The sequence below is a fragment of the Halichoerus grypus genome, chromosome 4 (assembly GCF_964656455.1).
Source record: "Halichoerus grypus chromosome 4, mHalGry1.hap1.1, whole genome shotgun sequence".
NCBI classification, from domain to species: domain Eukaryota; kingdom Metazoa; phylum Chordata; class Mammalia; order Carnivora; family Phocidae; genus Halichoerus; species Halichoerus grypus.
The window spans coordinates 180,524,220-180,548,301 of NC_135715.1; the positions used below are offsets into that span (position 1 = coordinate 180,524,220).

Here is a 24,082-nt window from a genome sequence, read left to right on the forward strand (position 1 = left end):
AAAGCTTAATTAAAAAATAAAAGAAAAAGTTAAAAAAGAGGTCTAAACATGTATCATATGACCTCACTGATATGAGGAATTCTTAATCTCAGGAAACAAACTGAGGGTTGCTGGAGTGGGGGGTGGGGTGGGAGGGATGGGGTGACTGGGTGATGGACACTGGGGAGGGTATGTGTTCTGGTAAGCGCTGTGAATTGTGCAAGACTGTTGAATCTCAGATCTGTACCTCTGAAACAAATAATGCAATATATGTTAAGAAAGAAAAAAAGAAGAAGAAGAATGTAGCAGGAGGGGAAGAATGAAGGGGGGGAAATCGGAGGGGGAGAAGAACCATGAGAGACGATGGACTCTGAAAAACAAACTGAGGGTTCTAGAGGGGAGGGCCGGGGAGGATGGGTTAGCCTGGTGATGGGTATTGAGGAGGGCACGTTCTGCATGGAGCACTGGGTGTTATGCACAAACAATGAATCATGGAACACTATATCTAAAACTAATGATGTAATGTATGGGGATTAACATAACAATAAAAAATTAAAAAAAAAAGATAAAAAAAAAAAGAGGTCTAAAACTTTATCCAAATGATAAAAACAGATTTGAAGGCAAGAACTCAAGAGTGAAAAAATACTTAAAATTTGAGACACGTGTTCAAGTGAAATGCAAGCATGAATAAGTGAGTGGCCATTCAGTTATCATCACAGTTTTGTGCAATCACAAACTGTAAGATCTCTTCTCCTAAGACCATGGGAGACATACCTGGTCACAGTCGTACTTATTTCATCTTCTTCATTCTGTACCAGCACCTTGAAGAGCTGATTCAAGATTATAGGCAGAAAACTCATGATTGCGTGAATCTTTTCCACATTCAGTAAGTTCTGCAGTAAGTTAGTGGGAGAAAAAGGGCACTGATTAAATTTAAAGCACGTTCTGCTGATGTATTTCAGAACTCAAATATGAACACTCTAGCTCACCTCTATCTGGCTTTATCCTTCATTGCACTTAGCATGGCACACGGCAAGGGGACATAGTTGCAAGGACCCGATATGCAATTACCTAATTTAAAATCAATTGATTCTGATTTGCAATCATTTTTATTTTGGAAAAAAACCTGATGTTTGTTTGTAAACAACAGGCAGAAACTGTTTAGGAATTGAGAAATAACCATGCACTCTCTGCATTGATAAGGCTTTTAAAAATTCTCTCTTAGTTTGCTGCTCATTGGAAACTGTCAATGTCTCGCTTGCCTGTTTCTGCCCTAGAAACATGGAAACTATTTGCATATCATGTTACCTTACAAGAGCGGATGAAATTCGAGGTAGGTGACTGAGACATATCTTTCTCTCTTTTTTGGCACTGTCGGAAAAATGTGTTCACATGGGGATCCTGAAACAGCAAAGAAAGTGTTTAATTCTGATGACACATAAGCTATATAGAAATTATGGTGATGGAGGGTGAGTATTTCTGGAGGACAGATGCCTCGATGAGCAGGTGCTTTATCAAGGAGTCGAGTGATGGCTTTGTAAGTGTGCTTTTCTTCTCGGTCACATGACAGTGGCTGGAGAAGCACTTCTCTTGGCTTTTCCCCACCCCCCCATTTTTTAAAAATTGCCTTTTTTCATCTTCCTGTTTTTTTCCACAGACTTTTATGTATTTTTCTTACATATTTCTTAACACACATGAGAAGGTGTACTCTTAATATGCACAGGGATATTTTCAGACTTACAATGCCTGAGCTAGTAAAAAATTAGAAAGTTCACACTAACCTGATGAGATAAAACCGATTTGTATCCTTTGTTATGGGCTGAATTGTGTCCTCCCACAATCCATATGTTGAAGTCCCAACTCCCAGGACCTCAGAATGTAACCATATTTAGAAATAAGGTCTTTAAAGACATAGTTATGTTAAAATGAGGCAGTTAGGGTGGACCCAGTCCAATATGACTGATGTCTCCATAAAAGAGGAAATTTAGGGGCGCTGGGTAGCCCCGTCAGTTAAGCATCTGAGCCTTGATTCAGCTCAGGTTTTGATCTCAGGGTCATGAGTTCAAGACCTGCCTACTTAAAAAAAAATTAAGGGAGGAAATTTGGACACACAGATAGACACCAGACATGTACTGGCATAGAGGAAGAGACCATGAGAGGACCCAGCAAGAAGATGGCCACCTCACGTCCAGAAAAGAGGCCTCAGAAGAAACCAACCCTGCCAACACCTTGATATTGGTCTTCTGGACTCCCGAATGGGGAGAACATAAATTTCTGTTGTTTAAGCTGCCCAGTCTGTGGTATTTGTTACAGCGGCCTGAGTATGCCCTTTAATGCTATTTCCTGAAGAGGGTGGCACCTTAGAAATTCTCTAAGATCTGAGCTGAGGGTCAGAATTATATAGTCAGAAAATGAGACACAGAATTTTAGTGGAGATACACATTCAGGATATTTCTCTGGAATGTGTTGATTCTAGGAGGACATCTGTGATTTAGGTTTCCCTCGGTTCTGGTGTGTGTGTGTGTGTGTGTGTGTGTGTGTGTGTGTGTGTGATATTTTCAGTTTCATTTCACTTATTAATCTATCTGACAATTATTCATTGAAAGCTGACTACATGCCAGGCCCTTGGCAGGCATGGAGGACAGTGTGGAGGCCCAGGAAAACCCAGTCCCTTCCTCTGTGGTCCTCCCATGATGCCAGGGAGACAGGCACCATACCGCCATGTCAACACACGCCTACTCGATCACAGGTAAGTGCTTCACAGGAAAGCACGGTGCCACGTGGGTATACGACAAGATGACACAGCATGTCTGAGGGGTCAGGGAATAGGAGAGGCTTCTTTGAGAAAGTGACATTTGAGCCAACGTCTGAAGGACGGGTGGGACCTGACCAGGCCGACGCAGGGAGGGGACGAAGAGAGAGAGAGATTGATCACTGAGGTAAATACTGGGCTTAATGAAGGACGGATGTGTCCTGCCAGGGCAACGAGCATCTGGGCAGTGGCAGCAGATGCAGAGAAAGGTGAGTGGTGATGAGTCAGAGAGACACCTGGCCTGTTGGGAGGAAAGCAGCTGGGCATGTGAGGAAGACAGATTGGTATTCTGAGGTATATAAAGGCAGGATTGGGTGGGGAAGGACCATTCTGTGGGACTTGAGGAATTTGGGTAGAGTTCTGGGGAAGAGGGCTAAATTTGACTTGAGGCACCAGAGGTTATGGAGAGAAATTCTGAAGCAATATGTATGTAATACCTGGATGATTTCTTTTCTCTTAGCAAGTGAGTATTAGCAACACACTGAATTTAAGAAAGGAGAAATACAGTTTGTGTACTTAATGATTTGCTTTGTACTTTATAACTGGTATCATGAAAGTCCTCACACTGTGGTAAAATCAGCTGTCTTGCAGGGGAAGGGGTGTGTCTGTGGTAATTTAGCAACAGCAGAAAGAACATTTGTATAGCATTTTGCAGTTCCTGAGATATTTTCACATGTGGTTTCTCATTTTGGTCCTTCCCACAACCTTGGCAGATATTATTGTCACCATTTTTCTGGTGACAAAATAAAGACCTCAAGGGTGAGGCAACTTGTGCAGGATCACTGAGGAAGAATTTGGTGAAGGAGACTCTCCAGGGCAGTTCTGCCAACATCATGGTCACCAACATCAGGAGCACCGGTTAGGCACTGGGAATCAGAGTTAGTTTTTTTTTTTAAGGTTTTATTTATTTATTTACAGAGAGAGAGAGAGAGAGAGCACAAGTAGGGGGGAGGAGCAGAGGGAGAGGTAGAAGTAGACTCCCCACTGAGCAAGGGGACTGATGCAGGACTCGATCCCATGACCTGAGCTGAAGGCAAACACTTAACCGACTGAGCCACCCAGGTGCCCTTCAGACTTAGTTTTGAGGAAAGATCCAAAGTTTTTCATTTTGAGGTAAAGATCCAAAGTCTTTCACTCCGACTTTTCCCATTTTTAACACTTGGATGTTGTCAGTGGAAGCAAACCATATTTCCAGGGGGGCATCATCCTGAGACATACATGTCTGGTATTCTAGGCTGCAGTTTATGGCCCCAGGGCTGAAGGGTTGGGCATTCTATCTCTCCTGGGAGATGCATAAAGTTATGCCTCTATTCTTCCTTTGCAATTCTCAATCACCTGGCCCTCTGACAACTTGGGAAATGGTGAGTCCCCTCCTCTAAATACAAGAGCCCCCTGAGGATTCTCCGTGTTAGAGCAGATGCTGAGATCTCAGGACAACGCACTCACCTGAGTGTTCACTGTGGATACCACAAATGTCGATACTTTGAAGAGTGGTTTGCCACCATCAACCCACTTCATGTCACTCCCACCGTGCTGTAAAAAAGAGTGTGGTAATTGGAGAAAAGAAAACAAACAGGTTATACAGCTCATGTTAATTTGCCATCCTGATCCATTCACCTTACATGACTCTAGAGATGCAAGATAAAAGATGCAATACATTTGACAATATTGGTGAGGGAGACCAATGTGATATCAGGGGGCCATTCTAATGGGGATCATTTCTACTGGCCACAAACCAAACAAGACCTCTGAAATATTGTAGGTACGCAACTCACCACTACAATGGATGCATACACTACAGTCCTTGGGTTCATTTAAATAACAGACAGAAGATAACCTCATGCCATTTAGCTCATGTATTTTTTTTTTCTCTTAAATTATACATCACTCAATACCTTTCCGCTTGCAGAGTCTTGAAAGCTTAAATAATTAGGAGGCAGGCTTGTTGCTATTGGGATATTGTATTCTTGAGAAGCTATCTGATCATGTTTCATCAGGGGAAGCCAAGCATATCCAACTGTGCAAAGGAAGAACGAAGAGAAAAGTTCTGAGTACAAACCTCCATGGTGAGGGGTAAAAACAAAGTTACTTGTCACTTATGAATAGAACACTTCACTAAAAAAATTTAATAAATGGGAGCTTTAAAATACTCTCCAGTTCAAGTCACACAGATGACACGTAATGCTGTCTCAGATCACGTCCTGTCAGTACCTGATGTTTCCAGGGTCTCCTTTTTCTTGGCATTAGCCTTGGCATTTATGTCACAAGTGATATGATAAAAAGAAAACAGAATATGGTGTTTCTCATGGAGCTGTGTCGGGAGCTCAATTTTTACCTGCAAGGAAAGAGATAATAGCCGGACTGGGATGAAACTCATTTGCCCCAGGTAGGGTAAGACAAAGCCTAGTCACCTCAGCCTTCTAAAAATTCTTTCACTGAAACTGAGGACCACGTTTCATAGTTAGTGTTAAAAGTACCGATTTCACTCTCAATGAATATCCGTCCTGCTAGCAGTCACGTGTTAAGGGGCTGATATTTTTACTTCTTTATTGTGGTGGGTGATGATAATTTAGAATGCCTGGTATTTGTCATTTGATAATGTATGCTAGTAGAGAATGGATTAAGCACACACACACACACACACACACGCACACACACACTAACACACACACAGACTAACTGTAGGGTGTCAAAAAGACATAGATTGAAGAACCTATCATCAAGGAACATACACTGAGTGAACTGAGCCTTTGCCTCTCGCAGTGTGTGCATGGGCTGGTGCATGAGCATCGCTTGGGAGCTCATTAGAAATGCACAATCTTGGACACTGCCCCAGACACATGGAAACAGAATCTGCATTTTAATAAGATCCCCAGGCGACTCATAGGCACAGTGTTGAGAAACATGGCAGCAGGGAATGATGTAACTTAAGCACAGAATCTATCCCTTTTTAAAAAGAACAAAAAATAGATGAAGTGTGTTATTGTGGTAACCAAGTAATGAGCTGTTTTGAGGAGACGTCATGCTGTAGCTACATAAAGAATACTTCCGAATAAATATAAACCATAAAATTGATATACGTTAAAAATAGACATAATGGGGGCGCCTGTGTGGCTCAGTTGTTAAGTGTCTGCCTTCGGCTCAGGTCATGATCCCAGGGTGTTGGGATCGAGCCCCGCATCGGGCTCCCCGCTTCGCGGGAAGCCTGTTCTCCCTCTCCCTCTGAAGCTCCCCCTGCTTGTGTTTCCTCTCTCGCTGTGTCTATCTCTGTCAAAAAAAAAATAAATAAAACCTTAAAAAAAATAGACGTAATGAGGAGCCTGCTCCATCCTCTTAAGAAGAAATGTTTTGACAATCTCTATATTTTATAGTGCTTTTCAGTTTCCAAACCTCTGAAACATACGTTGTGAAGTAGGATGATACAGAGGTAGGAACTGAGTTGAGAGATGGCTACAGGGCTTTGACTCACTAGGAGTGTGCGGTCTAGTCAGTAATAGAATCTTCCAGGATGAGAAACCATGTTTTTTGATAACTACTTCACGCTGGAATCTCAGGATTTCGTGCATGTAAGCTGCATTCACCCCAATATCAACAACTAGGTAGTTTCCAGAATGGTCAAGCAATAAGGTGTTAGAAAACCATGCAGATTATCTGCCAGCTTCTTTATGAGACTCTTTGTGCATCTACCCATCCAGCACATATTTTCACATTGTTCAGGAAAGGATTTATTACATTGATTTTCAAAATGTTATGCCTGGAACAGCAACATCAGCATCATCTGGAAACTTGTTCTAACAAGCACCATGCCAATTTTCAGGCCCCGTTTCAGACATATGGAATCCAAAAATCTGGGGCAGGTTACAGTAATCGGTGTTGTAACAAGCCTTCTGGGTGATTCTGATGAAGGGTAAAATTAGAGAGCTTTTCAGTTAGAATGGTTTACAAGCCTACATGTTCTTTATATACCAGTACGTTAACCTGGTAACAAAGGCTGATGTACATTTAAGAATATACAGTACTTAGCCATGTACCAGAAAGAAATTTTCTTTTTCTTAGCTAACATAAAGAGCATACGGGAATGCAATATGCTCTCAAGAATTCCAGTTAATTATGAATGCAAACATCCTTCCTTTAAATACTGCAAATATTTACATTACAACAGCGCCTTGAAAGAATTTCTATCAATTTTTGCAATTAACGTAACCTTAGTTTTGAGTCTACACTGCAGAGTTCACTGGGCTTTCATTATATACATGTTCTCCTGTGGAAAAGTCCATGGCTTTTATAAGAATTCCGGGAAACACACATGAGCAAGAGAGATTAAAAGCCAGAGGTAATAGTGAGAATATCCTTTTTTTTTTTTTTTGAAAAAAAAATCTTATATGACTACAGAGAATACATCTTCCAGAGGGGCTTTTCTAAGGGGTCAACCAATACAGTAAATATTCTATAACATGGTGGTAGCTCTATACCTTAATTTTTTTTTTTTTCATCTTCTGTCCTGAATTTATAGGGAACAAAGTTTAAGAGCATTAAATGGATGTGGAGGACGGAGATAAGGTCAAGGGAAGTCTGTGGTTTCCCTGAAGTTCCTTTAATTAGTTTTAAAATGATTGATGTGGAATAAGGTGTGGTAGGCAGAATAGTAGCCCCCCAAAGATGTCCTCCCTGCCCTAATCTCCAGAATCTGTGAACAGGGTAAAAGGGATTTTCGAAAGTGATGAAATTAAGGATTTTAAAATGGAAAGATTACGTTGGATTAACATGGGTGCCCAATGTAATCACAAAGTCCTTACTGGAGGAAAGTCAGAGTCAGAGATGTGAGAAAGGAAGTGGAGGTCAGAGTGAGGAAACTTCTGGAAGAGGGTCACCAGCCAAGGCCTGTGGAAGCCTCTAGAAGCTGGAAAAGGCAAGGCAAGGGGCCTCCCCTAAAATATCCAGAAGGAATGCAGGCCTGTTGACATCTTGATTTCAGCTCCGAGGGACCCATTTCAGAGTTACGACCTCCAGAACTATACGATAATGAACAAGGGTTTTTCTAAGCCACTAAACTGTGGTGGTTTACTATAGCAGTCGTAGGAAACTCATGGAAAGATGTGATATTTTTAATCCCCGACACCATATCAGCAGGTTGCATTAGTTGACTTTTGCTTTGTGGTCAGAAATTAAATTTAATCACTAATGCTTGTTTGTCTGAATCTCTTTATAATACAAGCTGACACACGTAGAGTAATTTACCATTGGCCCGACTGGTTTTTTTCACGCGTTTTAGAGCAGAGTGGTGTAGCTTGAGGCCCCGGCGTCATGTGGCCTGGTCTGAATTCTGATTATTGCTTATTAGTGGTGTGGCCTTGGCAAAGTTACTTCTCTGAGTCCCAGTTTCCCTATCCATGAAACAGGAAAGTTAATTTTATGTCAGTTTGACTGGGCTAGCAGGATGCCCAAATAGCCAGTTGAACATTATTTCTGGGTGTGCCTGTGAGGATGTTTCTGGAAGAGATCAGCATTTGAGTTTGAAGACTGAGTAAAGCAGATGGCCCTCCCCAGCATGGGTGTTCATCATCCAATCTGATGAGGGCCTGAATAGAACAAAAAGGCAGGAGGCTGAATTCTCTCTCTGCCTGACTACTTGAACTAGAACACGGATCTTCTCTGTCTGCCCTTGGTGCCCCCTTCAGACCAGAACTGGAATCTACATCATAACCTCACTGGCTCTCAAGCCTTCAAACAGTACCACTGGCTTTCCTGGGTCTCAGGCTTGCTGATGGAAGATCATGGACTTCTTGTCTGCATAATGACGTGAGCCAATATCTCATAATAAATCCACCCATCTATGCATCTATATCTCCCCCTATTGGCTCTGTTTCTCTGGAGAACACTCTGGGAATTGAGATGATCCATATATGCAGTATATAGCATGGTGTCTGGCACATAATAAGAGAGTTTCAGGAGTTGGCCACGGTAGATCACATTCAGAGATGTGATCACTCAAGATCACTCAAGGTGACAGGTCATAAGCCATAGTGTTGGTTCATACTTGGTCTATTCCTATGTTCTTTCCATTATGACAAGAAACGCGGCTATTAATTGGTAAAGCTATCTAACACAATCTTTATTATAATGAATAATGAAATAAAAGAAAAAAAAATTATTCTGACTTGAAAAGAATGATATCATAAAAACATTGTATTTTTGATGGGTGATCCTGTGCTAAAACATCTGGATTTGCAACGTAACTCCTGGAGCAACTGTCAATTAACATAGTTTCTAAATCTCAGTTCAGTAAATATCAGCCAAGACATGTCCTCAGTCTGAGATGTGGTCTAGAGAGAGTGTTTATCTTTGTGCATTACCTGACCCACTCACCCAGGTTTTTAGGAGATCCTGGGTGGCAGTGGAGGCCTGGCCCTTACCTCATCGGAGAAATCCGGATTCTGGGAATGGTGCAGAACTGCTGTGTAGGCCGCTGAGGTGAAGAGAGGCCCTCCAGGTTTTCCATAAATACACTGTTTAAAAAGTTATGAGTTGAATGATTATGAGTGTCTGAAATTAACCCTGAGCACACAAAAAAGTCACAACTCTTCAGTTACCAATCCTGGAACAAGGATGAATTTTGTGATAACTTGCCAGGCTTAACTGATATCTAATTAACCTTGAACTTCTTTCACCCGCTGCCTTGTATTTCTTATACCAGGGTGCTGCTGAAGAAAATCTGGAGGCTTTAATTCATTATGTAGCTATCCCATCAACCTGAATCAGTTTGTTACTTTTGATTACCAGGAGATAAGAGCTAAATTGTTCAATTCTGATTCCTGCAAGGTGGCCTCTTGAAGGGGCCCGTGGTATCCAGCTCTGGTTTGGAGTTTAAGGCAATCATTCGTGGGTGACCACAAGGTTTGGTTGGACCCCAGCCCCTGACATGTCAGCTCCCAACCAAGAATGCTGAGCTAGAAGGATAGGGCTGGTTCCAGGCTCCACCATATTGCATTGCTATTCTACCCCAGCCCACAGTCAAGCCAGGGGATGTCATATGGTGCTTCCTAGGCACGCAGCTTCAAAGTTCCCTTAGCCCAAGGCTCAGGGGCCCTCTTCTGGAGTCTGCTGTATCTCTGTGTGATCCTTTAGAAGGGAATGACACAGGAGACCCATTCACCTGCTATTATTCCTCTTTGCTAGAATTTTCCTCATAGACACTGTACTAGCAGGCCTGCCGTGCTTGCCATCTGGTCATTGCCTTTGTTTGAAAATTCCATTTTGCTTTACTTTTTCTCTCCTGATGCTAACTGATGTTACTGTGGAACTTGGAACCTGTGGGGACTGACAGTGGCTCAAGACTGTTTTAAAGAACTCTTTCTCCCCTGCATGATTCATTCAATCACTCAGATCGATTCTCCTTCTTCTGAATCATGCTACGAACCTTCTTGGTACAGAGAACACGACTGGTACCTGACAGAGCGCTTTAAGAGATTGTCTCAGATAATCGTGGGGGTTAGTTAGAAATGGGCTTTGTCCTTTACTATTCCATCCCTCTGATTCATTCAAACTGGGAAGATCTGACCACAGGCACACTAAAAATAATTTTCCTCTCTTTTTATGGGTTACTCTATATTGTTTGAAGTCCTTAAAATAAAAACAGTATATATCAGAGATGAACTCTGAAAAATGACATCTAGTTGCACTTTTGGAGGTTAAAAAACACAGTTCATACAAACCTTGTAGTCTTATGTGTTTTATTAAATCATGTGCTCAACAACAGGGACCAACTTCCCCGAGCCATCTCCCGGCTCCTCGGGCAGCAGGCCACATGCTCCTTCCATGGATGTGAGCATCCCATGGGCCCGCTGCCCTAGTTGCTGGGCCAACATGCTGCAGCCCTTCGGCACAGGCCACTCGAGGGCCACCTGGGATGTGGCATTTTAAATCAAGCATGCTGCTGAATTGAGAGGCGGGCTCTTTGAAAAGGGCAGAGTCTTGCAGAGGGGAATCTTTGCATTTATTTCACACTAGAGTAGTTTCCTTTTTTCCAAGTCATGAAAAGCTAAGCAGAGCTATGAGACTGGCATTTCTAATAGATCCGGTTAATGATGGCTATTAAATAAGGTACATTTTAGGAAATCTAACACAAATGTATTGACTTGCTCCTCTTTCAATCACGCTCAAATAAAAAGCTCCTTGGCGGTGAGGAGAACCTATGCACCTGCCTTCCCCCCCCCGGGTGCCGTATTCCCTCGTGGACTTGGCTCACCTTCATGGGCTTGGCACCTTCTTCATCAGAATTTTTGAATTCAATGCACACGGTTATATTTCGAGCCTGGAATTACAGAGAGGGGAAAATGGAAATTTTAATTTCCTGTTAAATAACACCAAAAAACCCAACAATCCTAGTGTCTAAAATAAGTAGCTTCTAATTAAATCTGAAAAATGTAGAATACCCAACACTTTCTTGTGACATTATCCATAGTGCTCAGAAATAGCAGAAGGACTTGGAGATATTATTTAAAAGGGAAGAAAAAACTCACATCAAAAGGAAGCAGATATGCTATTTTCAGAGTATCTTAAGAAACTACAAAAAAAGAAGTCTAGAACAAAATAATTTAGGGCTGACTTTAGAAAGGGTTATTAATATTTTATAAACTGTGCATCCTTAAACACTTTTAAGGTGCAACTCATCACTGCCCCTTATTAAGCATGTTCTGCAAATGGATTTTTATTCCAAACTGTTGACCTATGATAATTTGTATTTGAACTTTCAGGAATCCATCTTAATATGATTTCAGTAGGGTGCAGAGAGAGCATAACGTTTCAGAAACATACCATACCTTGTTGAAACATTTCTGGCTATCATACTTGAGGTGCCTGGGGTAAATGTAAATTTGATTTTTGTATACTCTATAAGGACGGCAGTACTTTGTTGAGTCGTAAATAAATTCTTCCACCTCGACTGTGGGTTCTGGTTGAGCTGTCACATCGAAAGGCTTGACAGGGATAAAGGACGATGTTACACAGTCTTTAAAAATCAGAAAATAAGAGTTTGTCATTTAATGTGATTGTTTAAGGTGAACAATACTTAACATATTTTAAAATGAATCCACTTGAAATAGAAACTCTGTATTTGCAAAGGAATTTATGTTAAATTATGCAAGCGCGAAAAATTTGTAGGAGGTAGGGATGATAGATAATCAAACCATTTAATATCAAAATTGAAGTCTCAAAAAATTGGTAAATCTTTTGGATGGATTTATAACTATTTTCTTTTTGCTTTAAGCTTCACATGAAAACTAAATTTTAACTGATGATTCTCTGAGCACACTAACCACGTATTATAAGATAAGGATTAATCCACTGGCCTTTACCTAACATTATAAAAATAATACAGATATTGACAGAACAATCTTTGTCCAATGGGTCTATTATGGATAGTACCTAATGGATTGATAGTAAGTTTTCCCTATGGAATGATTTCACAATACAGGCCTGCAGCCCCCCTTCTGCATTATTTGATATAATTTATTCTATTTTTCCTCTCCAGTTTTTACAATCTTGAAAAATCTAGCCTTGTAGGAACAGCCTAAGGAAAATAAAAAAGACAATTTGAAGTTTATAAATCAAAACTTCTGTCACTAAATAGCTTGGGGGCTGATGTCGTGGTCACAGGAAGACAGCAAGGCCTTCTACTTTCCTTTACCCCATCTGGAATTTTCCTGTGTTCAGAAAAGCAAAATGGTTAGCTAAATATGCTTGGGAATCAGATTACAGGTTTTTTTCCCCCCAAAATCAATTATAATATTTTTATTATATGTTCAAATTTCTCTAATGTCCTATAGTCATTTCAAAGAGAATATTTTATGTTTCTCTTTCGTTATTTTTCTTTTCTGTAGGTAATAAAAGACAGACACATCTCACAAATCAGGTAGAGGAAATGGCTTAGTTTATTCTCTGCTTTTCCACACCAATCAATATAAAAGTGATTTGGAACCATGGCTTAGGTTAAAATGCTCATTTTATTTCATGTTAAAATGATTTGTAGAAAAATTATAAGAATGAAAAACTTAATAGTGCTAATGGTAATTCAAATATCCTATGGTAATAATCTTTTCTCTCTCTCTCTGTAGTTCATTTTAGGATGCCTTTATTCATTCTTTGCATCACTGAGAAAGTCACTAAAAGGCAGAATCAGAAGTAACAAAACAAAAGAAATCAATCTCTTCACTTACGAAATAAATTCCAAAATTCTTATTTATAAGTTAATAAAAGCTCCTTCTAAAATTCAAATTTTCACTGACATAAATAGGACTTTTAAAAAAGATACATGCTCCCTGTGTAATAACAGAGTCTAAAAATATTCCAGCAATAATTACAATGTGACCACTTGGGTGGCTACCCACACATAGTGTTTAGAGCAATCCTGTGGCACACAGTATGCGGGAACCAGCCCAGTATTTTAAGTCAGAGTAACTGGATAGAATATAAATTCTCCCATTATGATTACTGACATTCTGAACCTGACACTTCTCATTTACAACTCTTCAGGGTTTTGAGGATTAAATGACATAATTTAATACCTTGCCGGGTGCATGGTGCATACCAGATATGTATTAGTTTACACTGAATATTGTTCCTGTCCTATCATACTGATAGTCTGTCTTAACGGAGAAACAAGAAGCCCCAAATTTCTATAAGATAATGAATTCCATTTATCCCAAAATTTGAGAAAAAAACTCACAAAGTATTGTAACTAACCAACTATCCAACCAACCAACGAATCAACCAACCAACCAACCATCCAACCAAAGACCACTAACTATTTAGAACTCTACAAGCAAACCATGACATCATCATCATACTTGGATGCTCCAAAGGAATGTTGTCAACAGCAATATCCAGGCTTCCAGGGATGGTCTGTGTTTTGCTTACTCTGTCAGCCCTGTGAAAGTAGGGAACAGAAACACACACACGCACACACACACACACACACACTGAATTATTCTAGTTGTCCAGAAAATGAGTCAACTGTAATTCTGAGCCTTGATAAGAGTAAACAGTACAACCCTAAACAACCTTGTGAATGATTTCATTTAGCTGGTTTTATATTGAAAACTAAAATTTATGTAATATTGCCAATAAAAATAGAAATCAGTGAGGGGTCAAGTTACAGATATTCTGAAGAATGTTTTAGGTTTATTTGCACCTTATTTCAGGTAACATTTATATAAAGGGCCAAACAAGTACAACAGTAAATACAGTAAATAGATCGTTTGTTGTTAACAAAAAGTTCTAGTATTTGAACTGGTTTAAGTGATTTACTTTCCTGAAGACTCTTAAGAAGTCTTGAGGACAAGGCTGGTCGTTGCTACAATTGCTAAGTGGACAGTCTGCTTGTTCCCTCTTCACCAACAATCAAGGACAAGGAGCCTTTTCCTGACTGGTTCTTCTGCCATTCCCCTGCTTCGTGAATGTGTTCAGACACCCTCTCACCACCTATCCCTGTCCCCACATTCATTCCAGTTCTCTCCCTCTCTACCCAAACCTTCTGACGTATTGTCCTTTTGCAGTAAGGTGAAAGTTCCTTGAAACTGATAACAATTTCAAGTGTTATCCCTTCTAGGAGACCTAACAGGTAGAATAATTACAGTGGTGGGTCTAACCCAGCTCTTCCCAGTGTGTGAGAGCTGACTGTTAAATTTTCAATCCTGTGGGTGTCAGGGGAGTAAAAGTTTAAAGGTATATTGCTTATCATGAGAGATCTTACCATCACCAGATGTTGAATGCGTGGTGATACATTTAAAAAATGCTGTGGCTTTTATAAAGTTTTTCTTCTTTTAACTTTCATTATCTTTTCCAAGATGAATTTGAATGACAGAAATAGTATGTATTCACAGCATGAATTGCTCTGTGGAATTTCAAAACATAGTTCTAAAATTCCTTAACACTCCTCCTATTTAGAGGTGTCTGTATCTCCTTTCTTTGAATCTAGGCTGTGTGACAGCTTGACAGTATATTATGGCAGAAATGCCACGGGGACAGTTTCAGGGCCCTGGTCTTAAGAAACTGGTAGTGATCATTTTCTGTCCCTTGGGACACTTACTCTTAGAACCCAGCTATCCTTCCATGAGGAAGCCATAGTATTTGATGGAGAGGCTCCTATGGAGAAGAACCAAGGTCTCTAGTCCACAGCTCCAGCTGAGCTCCCAATCAACAGCCCATGTCAACTTGCCAGTCATTGAATGAGCCGTCTTGAATGTGGATCCTCTGTCTCCAGTTGACCTCTGCCAGCTGATGCCATGTGCAGAAAAGACAAACTCTCCTTACCTAACCATGTTTAAATTATGGGCTCTGGAAAGTAAGTGATGTTGTTCTTTTAAGCCACTAAGTTTTGGGGTGATCTGTTACATGGCAATAACAGTTAACTGACATGGTTTCACACTCCTTCCATATAATTCTAGCAACTTTACTTTTGTTGTGTCATTCAGGCATATGTGAGTTCATCTGTAAAGCATCTACTTTCCGGAAGAGTTTGGACATTCGAGAATCAGGTAATCAAATACTGTTTACGCAGAGTTAATAAATCAATAGCAGCGATGTAGCTGATTCATGTTAATTTCAAGAGTATCCAAAAACCCTACCTTCTGTAATCTGACACTAGTTTTAGCAGGTCCTCTGTTGAAATCTTGCTACTTTCTTGTCTATACAACGGTGAAAATCTTGAGTCTCTGTCCACATTTCCCTGGTTGTCCTTAAATACTGATCTGAAAAAAAAATGATATTTGTTCAGGTTGGCAGGTGAAAATTGTTTACCAAGTTGTATTTTTAAGGTGACCAATGATTCAATTTCCCATTTGTAATGGAAGAAACTCCAGGAACTAATGAAATAAAAAAGACAAGAAAACTTCTTAGACAAAAGTTTCATTTAAACACTATCTTTGTTATCTTTAATTCTTTATTTTCAATTCAATATCTATAGGGACAGCAGCCCACTTATATTACAACTACATTTATTTATGATTTAGTAACATATCAAACCTTGGAGTATTAGGGGAGGAATAAGAACAGGTTAGTCCTTTTTTTTTATTATTTTCTGGGCAAGCCAGGGCCACCTCAGTTTGGGTGGTGCCATCAGAATTTACGAATAGTGGAAAAGGGATAAGGTTGTGTGTGTGTGGGTCTAGAGGGCCAGACTCTTGAAACACTTTCTTAAATTTTAGGACAGAGACAAAGATCAAATGAAGAACACTTGAGTCAGAATTTTGTATTAAATTAATTAATGCTATTTATTTTTTTCCTTGGTCCATTTCATTGGAACTAGATAGATTTAGTTAGAACACACAAATTGTTTCTGTCCAAATAGTATAGTAATATCAGGCAATACAAGGAAGTATACATAGCACGCTTAAGGTTAGTGTTTCTTCCCCATAATTAATCATATTCCATGCCTATCAAAAAGAATTAGATCTGTGTGTAATTAATTTTTCATTAATGTTAGAGAGCTGCTGAAATTTTATTTCTTCTAACTTAAGGAACTTGACTAGACTATTTCATTACTCTTTAAATTAACCAAAGATTTCAATACACAGGCTGAAGTGGCCATTTAGATAGATATCTGATCGAAGAGCTTTAGTGTCAAATAATACAGAAAATGGGCCAGAATGATATTTTTAGACTGCTTCAATCTTTCTGCTCATTTTTCTCTGTTAAGTAGTCAGGGAAGGGGAAAAAGTTTCCGTATCAAACAACACTGGGGAAGCAGAATGAAAATACTTAACTCGAAGATAATTTTCATTTAAATATTATACAGGGCTTCTGTGTGCATGACATGTTAAAACCAACATGATGTATTTACAACACAGGAGGAGGTTGAACTGAGCTTGAGTAGTGTGTGTGTGTGTGTGTGTGTGTGTGTGTGTTTTAATTAACCAGTCACTATAAATGTATCAATAAACAAGGGTTGTATAACTCTGTTTTTAGCCACAGCTCTGTCCTGGAAAGAGCTCACTTACATTGGACACATTGTAAAGAGAATGAAGAGCACAGCACCATGGAGAAATACTGCTCACAGAGCCATACACACTGGCCTTGCTCAATAAATATGCTCACTGGCAAGAGAACAGAGAACTGATTCATTTACACAGATGGTTTCAGGATGGCTGGGATGTTGTGCTTCATTCCAGCTGCCACAATTGGGCAATGATAGTATAGGGTGAGGGTCTCAAAACCACGACATTTGGAGTATGACTGAAGAAAACGCACAGTTTAGCCTGAAGGAAAAGCAGCTTAGGTATCCCCGAGAGCCTCATTCCTAAGCAGCATGAATAGCTGTGACCCGTAGAAAGAATAGGGCATATTTTTTTGTAGTTAATGCAAGATAAAACATAAAAGTAATTGTTGCACTGTACGCCTTCTCTAAAGATATAGATATAAGAATGAAATTGTTCCTTTAGTTTTGTTCAGTTTTAAAGAAAATCCAGCGCTGTGCACTGGTCCATTCAGAATGTCGTGTAAGAGGGATTAAAAAAAAAATCAGTCCTTGTGTGGATTTAGGCACATAAGATTGTGCGGGCAATATACGTGGAGTTTCCTCTAACAACAAGACACATTGGGCGTGCCTGGGTGGCTCAGTTGGTTAAGTGACTGCCTTCGGCTCAGGTCATGATCCTGGAGTCCTGGGATCGAGCCCCGCATCAGACTCCCCGCTCGGCAGGGAGTCTGCTTCTCCCTCTGACCCTCCCCCCTCTCATGCTCTCTCTCTCTCATTTTTTCTCTCCAAATAAATAAAATCTTTTAAAAAAACAAAAACAAAACAAAACAAAACAAAACAAACAACAAGACACATTCGTAAGGGTTGACTTTCTCCCAAATCAAAGAGTGTAAAATACCCATTGTAGCCATCTGAATATGTTCTTTACTTCCTCCAAGAATAACCTTTCTTTTTTTTTTTAAACCGTAAAACGGCAGTACAGCTGGTGCCAAAAATAAGAAAACACACCAAATTCATTTCAGAAAAAAAATGTTCAGAGTGATGAACATCTGTGCATGCAGTATTGGGTGGGATGGGTTGGATCTGGGTAAAAATATGGTCATAAGCTAAATTGTCTATTCTACGCTTTTTAATGGCAGTTGATTTTAAGGGCCGAAATGTTTTAGGGTACACTCAAAGCTATATTATTAGGCAAACTGCAATCTAGAAAATATAGTAGGAAAAAACCTGGCCAGACTACCAGCATATCTAATAAAGGACTGAAATACGTCAGCAGGCTAGTTTATATCAAAACGGCTCGAGGGACCAGGAGCCCTCCTCTGATTCAGTCACCATTCATTTGAAGCAATTTCCACATTGTGAAGAGGAAATTAAAATCTTCTTTGGCTGGATCTTTTACTTATCTTTTGTGATTAGTTTTTCCAAGCGGTTTGACATGGAATCTTTAGAACTGTGCTGGTAACCATTTTTTTCTCAGATGTCAGAGAGGTTTATGTATATGCAAGCTGTATGTTTATACACACAAATTGGTGGTGTCTCCTGTTTCCCAACCTACAACCAAACCACTCATCAGGCATTAATGTAGCATGAGCTTGTGGTTTTGTTGGCTTTCCTGTCCTGGACATAATTACTCCAATAGCCAGTAGTATTGTCAGTCTCCCTTGAAACTTCATGTGTCATTCTTTCAGCGTATTTTACTAGACAACTTTACAGTACAATTGTTACTTCTCCTTACAGCTCAGTAAGGGGTAATTCTTTCCCTTCTTTTCCCCACATTATTCTTCACTGTCCCAAATTTACCGGAAAGGGGAACTTGCGGAAAATATTATCTCCAAAGGTAACTTAATAATAATCATATAAGAATAGTGACTTCTAACCATGACTGTATTTTATTGGGTACATATCTGTACTCATTAATCCCTGCAACAATAAATTAGGTATTATCAGTCCTCTTTTGTACATTTGGAAAAAAAAAAACTGAGGTAAGGGCAGACTATGAGTACTTGTTTAAGTTCACTTGGCTACTAAGTAGAATTGAGATTTCAAAACCAGCTCTGGCTCTCAAATGCCTGCTTCTAAAACCTCACAAAAGCTCTGGATCCTTTAAGAGAAAATATGTTCACCATTGTAATTATGCTATATTTCACTCTTGCCAAGGGATACCTTGCCTCTACATGCCCCAAAGGGTTTTCTTGGGGGAACTGAGAATACCTATCAATATGAGAAAATTTGGCCAGCAAATTAGAACTAGTTATCTTTTCTCTGGAAGCTTATGAGAAATAAAAACAATGAAATTCAACATAAAGGGTTCAGTATATTCAAATACTATCTGTTCCATGCATTAGATGTGGACATCAGCTGTCCCTGCAGGGAGAGAGACACAAGAGAGACAGAGTGTTATGGGTGATCTACTTTATGCCAAGTGCTTTTGTATCTGAGATTGCACCCATTGCCCACGAGGTGGGTGCTGTCAGCTTCGTTCTGTGAATGGGACCCTGAGACCCAGAGAGAAAACTTGCCTTAAGTTACCATTCATAAGTGGTGGCCTGATTTGGACCATGTCTGTCCAACTCCTGGGTCTGGTCTCTTTCTCCCTTACAACAGGGCTGCCTTAGGGCAAACTCATTCCTGGAGACCGTGTAAGTCTGTCTGCTCACATTTCCCCCTTTCCCTTCCCATCCAGCTGTCCCCAACTTCAAGGCACAACCTCAAAATGATAAAAAATATTGATGGATTCACTCTGGTTATGCTCATCCCTGGGTATTGGGAGACCTAAAAATGGCAAAAGTAACAAATTCTGTCTTCTTTCTGGATTTTAAAGTTACTGCCACTGGGACAATGTTACCAATACCCAAATGAGTACTTACGAGGCTGTCTTACTTTGTAGCACTAACTTTTTAAAGTTCTTTTGGTTTATATGTTGCTGATCTTTCTTCCTTATGTCTGTGCCAGGCTTTTCCTCTTTTTAAATCTTATTTTATTTAAACTCAGTTAATTCATATATAGTGTATCATTAGTTTCAGAGGTAGAGTTCAGTAATTCTTCAGTTGCATATAACACCCAGTGTTCATTACATCATGTGCCCACCTTACTGTTCATCACCCAGTTATCCCAACCCCCCACCTCCCTCCCTTCCAGCAATCCTCAGTCTGTTTCCTATAGTCAAGAGTCTCTTATGGTTTGTTTCCATCTCTGATTTCGTCTTATTTTATTTTTCCCTCCCTTCCCCTACGATCCTCTGTTGGTACTATGCTAAGTGAAATAAGTCAATCAGAGAAAGACAATTATCATATGATTTCACTCATATGTGGAATCCTCTTTTAAGAAATTCCACAGACATAAGGAAGCAAAGAGATTGAGAAGGACAATAGGAATTGATCTTTAACCAGATCCAAAAAGCAATTCTTGTTCTTTATGCAGAGATTATATGTCCAGGAGGATGATTCTACTCTCAGTGTCCACAAAGCTCAGCATTCCTAACAGAGAGTGAACTGGTACTGATATTTTGGCTATGCTAATCCGTAGCAAAATTAAAGAGAGTTTAGATGATCAAATTGATGGTTTCATCTGCACATCCATATATAGGTCTGTGCCCTGCACATAGATGAAAATATGCAGCTGCATAAGAAATCACAATGCTTCCATCTGAATTTTATGCATGCCAAACTCTCAGGACTGATATAAGGTCAAGGGTTTATTGAACCAAATATGCATAATAAACAAGTTATGACTTCGATTCTACCAAGAAACCATAGGGTATCTGGTCATGCACACACATGCACTCAAGTCATAGCTTCAATCTATTATAAGCTGTCTTACTAAATAGTCTGTAAGACACAAGTTTCTGGGGAGCACTGAGTGTTTAAGAAGATGACCACAGTTAATATTCTTCTAGGTGTTGATATATTAAAAATACTGGGGGGGCGCCTGCGTGGCTCAGTTGGTTAAGACTCTGCCTCTTGATTTCGGCTCAGGTCATGATCTCAGGGTCATAAGATCGAGCCCCATGTCAGGCTCTGCACTCAGCGAGGAGTCTACTTCTCTCTCTCTCCCTCGGTCCCTCCCCCTTGCTTGTATACCAGGTAACAGAGAGATGTTCAAACTGAAGCTTCCAATGCAAATTATAAATTCATTACTGTTCTGTTGATTGTAGTTGTCAACCTACCTTACCGCCCAAGCAAAGGGCATGCGGTATCTTCCCAACTTGCTGAAGAACTGCCTGTTGGATTTTAGTATCTTTTGTGCATACTGAGGGAAAAATACATAAAAATAATGTTTAGAACACCTCTTTATAAACTGTCCAAGTAAAATGCTAATACATACTTTTCCAGATTATCTTACATTGAAACCCCGGAATTCTGCCTCACTGGCCTGCAGATTCTGTCTGGTAAAGAGCCACATGCTATTCTCTGTGTTGGATCTACTGTATTGTGTTCTGGAATTTTCACTCTGCAAATTTCAAATATAGAAAATACCTTTGTCTTCTAATGCCAACTCCCTCCCCCCCCTTTTTTTTTCAGACTTGAAAGACCTTAAAACATTAAATGGAAAGTGTTTTCAAATTTGCGCTCACAGTCTGTCTTATATTTTTATTCATGATGGCAGGGGTTGGCAAACTTGTTCTGCAGAGGGTCACACAGTAAATATACTGGGCTTTGTGGACCACATGGTCTATGTTGCAGCTTCTCAACTCTGCCTCTCTGCCTCTCTAGCAGGAAGGCGGCCATAGACAATCCATAAATGAATGAGTGTGACTGTGTAAATAAGACTTTATTCACAGAAACAAGTGCCAGGTGGATCTGGCTCACATGTTGTAGTTTGCCAAACCCTGAATCTCATAAATATGCTTAACACTGCACTACATGGTTACACAAGTTTAAATTCAATGGTTAGTCATTCTTTCCCCAATGTATTTCTTTTGTGTGAAAAATACAGACTTTTAATATTTACTTTCTATTAAACAGTAACATTTGATTATTAAAGAAAATATGGTTATAGAAAAAAAGGAAGAGGGGCGCCTGGGTGGTTCAGTCAGTTAAGCCTCCAACTCCTGATTTTGGCTCAGGTCATGATCTCAGATAGTGAGATAGCAGGCTCCACACTCAGTGGGAGTCTGCTGAAGATTCTCTCTCTCCCTCTCCTCCCACTTCATGTGGCCTCTCTCTCTCTAAAAAAATAAAATAAAATAGGTTTAAAAAAAAAGAAAAAAGGAAGAAAAAATTTCCCGTAGTCCCACCATTCAAAGAAATTTCAGTACTTCCTCTTTCTTCACTTAGGTGTTAGAATAATTTTATATAGAATTATCTATCTTACTTTTTCACTTAGTTCATCATCAGTAAACTATGTATCCACTTGTTTTTAAGTCAGATTAATCCTAACTTTTCATTATTGCTAATACTTTGATCCTTGGAGTTAAAGCTTTGTCCATATTTCAATTTATTTCTACTAATAGATTATCAGAAGTCAGTCAGAAACATAAACTAAGAATATATGCTTTCAAATTTTCCTGACGGATAGTCATTTCACTAAGAAGTGACTATTTCTAGACCTACGTTGTACCAAGCTTGATAATTCATCAAGGCAGGGTGATTTTATATCTTGAAAGCAATTGAAATTATTTATGGAAAAGATTATGCATTACCTTGTTGGAGTCTGGATTCTTAATATAAGGTTCAGCACCACTTGCAATGTTCCCCATCAGTACTTTTTCGATTTTGGCCACAAAAACAATTTCAGAATGTGGATTGCTTACAGAAAATATAGCCTATGTACAAAGAAAACAGCTAATAAGTAAGTAAGGAAGCATACTGAAGACATTTACAAAATTCCATTTTTTTTAAGGGACTGCTTTAAGGGAATTTTTATTTCAGAAACTGATGTAATCTTTTGGTGAGAACAACGAAACGAGCATTTTTGGTGCCATCACAAGTGAACAAAAGTGCAACCTGCTTTGGAAATTTTAGCCATTCCTCTGGAAATCCTTTGACGTGAGGTTCTTCTGATTGTCTGGGAGTGACAGTGTCAATGTTTCCATTTTCCAACGCCACGGAAGACCCTGAGAGCATTTGCCTGACAGCAGTGTGATTTAGATCCACGTGGAAATCGGCAGAAATCTTCCTGCTGTCTCTGAGGTCATAAAGTGCCACACTCACAAAAAAAGGCTCAATCTGCAAGAAAAAGAAAGAACCAATTGTTCTGATATAAAAGCATTACACCTGCAGTTTACCCTTTAGTATATTTTTTAAGAAAACAGTAGACAAACAACTACTATTTATATATAATATTTTTAATATCAATAATAGATATCAAGTGGTAAGTGCTCAACAGTTTTGGAGAAATATTCGGAGATTACCCCATGTCTTGATACTCACCAAACCCAACCTACCCTCTGTAACTCTCACTGGAATCAACCACCACTATGATGGCTACTAAGGGTGGTTTTCTAGTTCCATCATTCTTTCTACATTTATTCATTGATATTCTACTGTAATGATGAGCTTTCCCTTCTTATTTATTTATTTATTTATTTATTTATTTATTTATTTATTCAAGTATAGACTCATGGATTACTACTATTTTATTCAACATATTTCAGTCTTTTATTATCATTATTTATAGTGATGCTCACATTGTTCCAGTTTGGCTAGAGGTAGCTCTTTTGTCTTTTTGGTAGATCCCCATAATTTGGGGGGACACTTCTTTACTTAACAAGATGTTCTAGGCTCATCTTATACTTTCAATGCTCCAGTCGTTTCTCCATATAGCCCTGCTTCCTTTCTGTGAGGGTGACATTTAGAAACCAAGAGCTCGGTGGTCATTATGCTCATTGTTACTGGGACACACCTACACATCTACACACACACACACACACACACACACACACATACACACGCACGTGTCCATACACATAGCATTCACATCTACAATGATTTCTTTATCTCTATCTGTACATGAATATTATGTATGTATTTATTTATTTTTTGAAAAAAGATTTTATCTATTTATTTGACAGAGAGAGACACAGTGAGAGAGGGAACACAAGCAGGGGGAGTGGAAGAGGGAGAAGCAGGTTTTCCCCTGAGCAGGGAGTCCGATGCCGACTCAATCCCAGGACCCTGGGATCATGACCTGAGCCAAAGGCAGACGCTTAACGACTGAGCCACCCAGGTGCCCCTGTACATGAATATTTATTAAAAACTCGTAAGTTCATGTTGAAATTTGTATTTCCAATTCAAATCCAGAGGCTTCTTTCAAGCCTTTCCCCTATTCATATTTCATGTAACTCTTTCCTTCAATAGTGAAAAACTTGGCTCTTGTTA

General features: G+C 39.5%; 1 protein-coding gene across 9 annotated transcripts in view; it reads right to left on the reverse strand.

Annotated features, from left to right (window-relative positions):
- DOCK10 (dedicator of cytokinesis 10) overlaps window positions 1–24,082 on the reverse strand; it is a 254,355-nt gene that overhangs the window by 63,667 nt on the left and 166,606 nt on the right. For all 9 annotated transcript variants that reach the window (XM_078071375.1, XM_078071373.1, XM_078071372.1 and 6 more), the window contains exons 12-24: window positions 22,709–22,930; window positions 22,405–22,527; window positions 20,929–21,011; window positions 15,415–15,537; window positions 13,636–13,715; window positions 11,611–11,798; window positions 11,037–11,102; window positions 9,205–9,297; window positions 5,003–5,126; window positions 4,687–4,808; window positions 4,238–4,324; window positions 1,288–1,380; window positions 754–872 (exon numbers count right to left, since the gene is read on the reverse strand). In XM_078071375.1, coding sequence (XP_077927501.1) covers window positions 754–872; window positions 1,288–1,380; window positions 4,238–4,324; window positions 4,687–4,808; window positions 5,003–5,126; window positions 9,205–9,297; window positions 11,037–11,102; window positions 11,611–11,798; window positions 13,636–13,715; window positions 15,415–15,537; window positions 20,929–21,011; window positions 22,405–22,527; window positions 22,709–22,930 — 1,523 coding nt within the window. The remainder of the gene's footprint in view (window positions 1–753; window positions 873–1,287; window positions 1,381–4,237; window positions 4,325–4,686; window positions 4,809–5,002; window positions 5,127–9,204; window positions 9,298–11,036; window positions 11,103–11,610; window positions 11,799–13,635; window positions 13,716–15,414; window positions 15,538–20,928; window positions 21,012–22,404; window positions 22,528–22,708; window positions 22,931–24,082) is intronic.